Source organism: Danio aesculapii, unplaced genomic scaffold (genome assembly GCF_903798145.1).
Source record: "Danio aesculapii unplaced genomic scaffold, fDanAes4.1, whole genome shotgun sequence".
Classification (NCBI taxonomy): Eukaryota; Metazoa; Chordata; class Actinopteri; order Cypriniformes; family Danionidae; genus Danio; species Danio aesculapii.
Genome location: NW_026613654.1, coordinates 54,759 through 60,120, shown reverse-complemented (window position 1 = coordinate 60,120; position 5,362 = coordinate 54,759). Strand labels below are relative to the sequence as shown.

Here is a 5,362-nt window from a genome sequence, read left to right as displayed (position 1 = left end):
ATAAATGTGGGTCAAGATAGGCCAAACTTTCATGGCCCACATATCAATGACTAACATCTGGGCCCAAGTATTGTGTGCCACCTTGCCACCTCTGCCAAACCCGGACCATGTTTAGCCCACATGCTGTATGCCAGTGCCGGATGAATGCCTGCTGTGCCAGATTAATGCCATATCTGGGCCAGAATTTTTTGCTACCTGGGTTCATTCTGTTGAACTAAACAGGATTTTAACCACTTATGTGAGCAAATGTTCATTTTCCATCAGTGAACGAGTCGACTCTGCAGGAGTCTATAAAGGAGAACAGTGAAGCGGAGACCATCTTTAAAAGGGTCACACAGTTTAATGGAGCTCATTAAAAACAGAATCAACATATAAAGGGCATATAAGCAGAGTTCAGCCTGTGCTTGTGTCCAGCTCACCGTCACTGACCGCTTGATGACGGCCAGATTAGTGCAGTAGTTTAGCCTGCTGTCTGTTTACTCTGGTGTGTGTGTCTCCGTCAGAGTGCCCCGGCGGCGGTGAGCGCAGCAGCGGCCAGCAGCAGCAGCAGTAGCCGGCCTCCGGGCTCCGCTCTCGGCTGGGAGTTGCAGTAGTGTCCCCCGCAGCAGGAGAAGCTGAAGCTGATGTTGTTTCCCCGGATGATCTCGTGTCTGGAGCGGCTGCAGTCCGTCCTCAACATGCAGCCCTTTCTGAAGAGCACGGAGGAGCGCCCGAAGCGGCCGTCCGCGGTATAGCAGAGCTCCTGCACCGGACACTCGGTCACTACCGGCACACACGAGCCGTTCAGCGCCGTTACCGGACAGAAGAGGCAGCGGAGACCCTGCGGGAAGACCACCGGGACACACACCAGCAGCAAAAACAGCAACACATAGCCCATGCTGAAGCAGAACACACGCTGACATGAGGAAGAGGATGAGCAGCTGCGAGATAAACACACACACACTCACACACTCCAGCTGAGGCCTGTTGTCTGATTACCTTCATTAACACAATCAGCACAATCAGCGGGCTGAGCTGAACTGAGCTGAGCATGCGTCACAGTTATGAGTAAAACTACATAGACATGACTTTCACACATCCTCCAGCACACATGAGAACACTGCCTTTAACAAACGAACTCTTCATCCACCTCTCAGTCAGTGTAGACTAATGATGGGTGCATTTAGACAGTTATAGCCATTAAATAAGAGTGCTCCTGAACATCCCTGAAAGATCACACATTCACAATCCAACAACTGTTTCTAAAACTGTATTCAACATTTCCCCCCACATTAATTAGTGTGTATTAATGTATTGATCTGGGATATTTAGATCAATACTCTATTAAATGATCAGTTTGGTCTTAAAATACTCTGTTTGACATCTTAAATCTTTCTTCTTTGAGGTTTTTACATATTTGTAAAATAATTTGACAACATTCTCATAATTTCAATCAGAATACTTGTTGTGACCAAGAGCTCGGTAAAATATTTAGTGAATGGCATCCTTTATAGAATATAATCATCAAGAATAGAAGCATGTATATATATATATAATTACTCATATTCAATAATTATAGAAGGAAATATTCGGTTTAATTATGTTTGCATTAGTAAAATGTGGAGGATCTTTAACACGTGTAAACATTTTCTGTAATTATGTTTATTCTCCCAACAACTAAGATGAACATAAGCATATAAAATTATAGAGATGTTTAGAATAAGAGAAACTGCATATGTTGTTCAGCTGAAGAACTGATGATACCCGAAGGAGATCCAAGAGAAGTGATTTAAATAATAAATAATGAAATAGGAAGACCTGAGACACACACACTCACACACATAGCGCATGTGTTTGGACTGTGGGGGAAACCGGAGCACCCGGAGGAAACCCACACCAACACGGGGAGAACATGCAAACTCCACACAGAAACACACACTGACCCAGCCGAGACTCGAACCAGAGACCTTCTTGCTGTGAGACATCGTGCTGCCCCCTTACAGTCGATCTACTGAGCAAATGATGAATGCACATCTGTCAGTGTCCCTGCCTCATCATATCATCATCACGGACTCTACATGATCAGTTCTGGATGGGATACACACACATGATGAAGACAGAAACACCACAGCAGTCGTCTGTTCATAAAGAATTATTTTATTGGCAGTGGAAAATAGGTTTCAGTATTTTATTGAAATGAAAGCAATAAATAATACTGTGATAAAATAGTTGATCAGTACTGGGACTGTACATTATTGAGTATTAGAGGAGCAGGAGCTGTCATTAAATAAAGCACAATATAAAGAGAGTAACGGGACTTTAATTGTACATAAGAGACTAGCCGAAGTTAAAATAAGACAGAGACTGGGATATGAGTCCAGCCTGCGCTTTAGACACCATCTGAAACATGACGAGTCTACATAAAGGCTGATATTCTGATTTATCATATATACCATAGAAAAGATCAGTCAAACGTTAGGAGCGGCTACAAAGATAAGGCTTCAGTACAGTGGTAAAAACAGGGTCAAAGGTCGAGGCGTAGGCCACTGAGGATTGGTCCATCTACAACACTGGAGAACACACACACACACACACACACGCACACACGCACGCACGCACACACACACGCGCACGCACGCACAGGGAATGGATGCACCGCCAGGCTCTGGGCTAAAACACCCGGCATTAAATCACATCTGTATAAAGATTTCTCCAAAATAGCCCTCATGATGATCAGATTATGGCTTCTCAAGGGTTCCATTTTGGTATCACAGGATATAAAACACGTACCAACCGCAGAATATGCACACTACGCCATCCACTCGGGTCACTAGCAGGACCAGCGTAAGGAGAATCACACACAGCCCTGCAGCTGGGGGAATCAGCTATGAGGAGGACAAACACAAGAGGGGACGCCTACTGAGGTGCAGACTCAATTATACATCTAGCAGAGCGGAAGAGGATTAGGACGACGCAAGATTAAAATACTAAAGTGACCAAATCAAATCAGAAGTCAAACAGAGAGAGACGAGCGGAGGAAACACAGCCTCTGTGTCCTGATGATGATGATGATGAAGATCACTGTAACAGCGAGAGAGCAGAGCGCTCCTGTGTGTGTGTGCTGGAGGGAGGATCAGCCGGATCACCTGCAGAACAAAAACAACACTGAGAATGAACAAACACTGGGCTGCGTCTCAAATCGCCCCCTGTACCCTTAATAGTGCACCACATTTACAGTGGTGTCTGATACCGTAGTGTAGTGATACCACAGTGGTCTGTGCGGGACTGATGTTATAGCCCCGCTCCTGCTGTCTGCTCACCCGCTGCCCACTTAGTATCATGTTCTACCCGACCGTTCCTGCTCAATGTAGATCGGGTTTCCAGAATCTCATGTTTATATTGTGTACTACTGAGAGAGGGAGGGAGAGAACAGAGTAACCTGTGGGTTGTGCAGGACTGTAGGCTATATATCAGTGTTGTTTGCCCCTTTGTGAAGAGACACGAGCGCCGCCTTTAACCTGAGCTTCCAGTCTTCTGACAGATGGACGTAACACACACCAGACACGCACATCCACACTTAATATGGAACTATTCAGATGGTGCTGTGTGCTGAGGGAGAATATGAGCAGTGTCCTGAGTTATAGCTGGGTGCTGTGGAGGAGCTGATAATAATTCCTAAATATAAAGCGCTTTCCACAATTACTGAATCACACTCACTTTCAGATTATTGTGGCTGAAGTATGGCTCAGGTGTGTGTGTGTGTGTGTGTGTGTGTGTGTGTGATGACTGACAGCTCACCTGGTCAGATCAGCAGGAGTATGTCCTGACAGCGGCCGCATCCAGACGCTGAACTCCACTCACACCACCTGCAGCCGCAGCACATGAGTTAGTTACACACACACACACACACACACACATACAGAGCATCATGCAGACGCACACACACACACAGACGTACCGTCCAGCTGTGTTTTCCTGTTGATGAGGGCAGCAGTGTTGGCGTCTCCTGCGCTCACCCTGAAGCTGGCCGGCAGTGTGTCCGCCGCGCTCACGCTCACACCGCGCACGTCTTTAGGCCTGAACTTCTTCCTCCAGGACGGAGCGCGCCGGAAACTCTTATCATCATCCTGCACACACACACACACACACACACACACAGCTGCAATGAAGCCGGACACACTGACAGACTAATCAAACACACACACACACACACACACACACACACACACACACACACGCACACACACACACACACTCACTCACTCATTCATTCATTCAGACATACACACACCTCCTCCTGCCGTCTCTCCGTCCCGCCACTCAGCAGCTGCCTGTACTCCTGTTCCAGCAGAGCCCGCGCCTGCACACACACACACACACACATTAATCCTCAAAGAACACACACAGAATAACACACTCCAGTTTCTGCTGAGTGATGATCAGGCCCACACTGAGTCTGCACACACACACACACAGATGTTCAGCTCATCATTAACTCTGCTGATTGACTTGTGTAAATGTGTGTAAATGTCGATTGATTCAGTTTATAAACTCATGTCAGTAATATTATTGACTAATATGAGCATGTTGATCTGCTTTATGTACAGTGCAGTGTGTTCAGTCTTATTCTCTGGCTTTCACTACACATATTATATGAGTCTTGCTTTGTTTAACTGAATTAATCAGATTAGCATTGTGAATATTCAATAGAAGTGAAGAGATTATGTTTATTTCACATATTAAGGTTTTAGTTATGATCCTGCCTAAATCATTCAGCAGAACTCCACTGATTTATACTCCAATTCTCTACAGAAACAGCTAAAACCCTCTGCAGATTCTGTCTGGCCCTGCTCATGATCTTCTCCAAAGCACAGACTGATGGAAACCCCCCCGGCGGCTCCGCTCACTCACTGCCTAGGGCTCACCTGAGTGCACTGTGTAGGGATCTGCAGCAGGAGGGCGAGGGCGTTGTGGTCGAAGGCGTCGTCGAGGGCGATGAGCGCTCCGTGAACGCCGCTCTCCAGCAGATTAGCAGCGTAATCCTTCAGCCCGATCGCCTGCACCCAGCTCACCACACGCTCATTCGTCCACACCAGCACATCTGCACACACACACACACACACACACACACACACACACACAGACAGACAGACACACACGCACGCACGCATGCACACACGGATACACACACACACACGCACACGCACACCCACACACACACACACACAGAGACACACAGACACACACACACACCCACACACACACACAGACACGCACACCCACACACACACACACACAGAGACACACAGACACACACACACACCCACACACACACACAGACACACACACACACACACACAGATGTCCTTAATTCAGATTTTTA

At 46.8% G+C, this 5,362-nt stretch overlaps 2 protein-coding genes across 9 annotated transcripts in view; both read right to left on the bottom strand.

Moving 5' to 3' along the window:
- Positions 1-320: 320 nt before the first annotated feature.
- On the bottom strand, positions 321-1,264 carry bncr (bouncer). The gene has a single exon (XM_056452503.1). The coding sequence runs from the start codon at positions 875-877 to the stop codon at positions 500-502; it is 378 nt and encodes a 125-aa protein (XP_056308478.1). The 5' UTR covers positions 878-1,264; the 3' UTR covers positions 321-499.
- Positions 1,265-2,120: 856 nt separating this feature from the next.
- Positions 2,121-5,362, bottom strand: part of ppfia1 (PTPRF interacting protein alpha 1) — a 24,377-nt gene continuing 21,135 nt past the window's right edge. For all 8 annotated transcript variants that reach the window (XM_056452493.1, XM_056452496.1, XM_056452495.1 and 5 more), the window contains 5 exons: positions 4,905-5,080; positions 4,271-4,339; positions 3,938-4,106; positions 3,778-3,845; positions 2,121-3,125 (listed from right to left, as the gene is read on the bottom strand). In XM_056452493.1, coding sequence (XP_056308468.1) covers positions 3,787-3,845; positions 3,938-4,106; positions 4,271-4,339; positions 4,905-5,080 — 473 coding nt within the window. In that variant the 3' untranslated portion in view covers positions 2,121-3,125; positions 3,778-3,786. The remainder of the gene's footprint in view (positions 3,126-3,777; positions 3,846-3,937; positions 4,107-4,270; positions 4,340-4,904; positions 5,081-5,362) is intronic.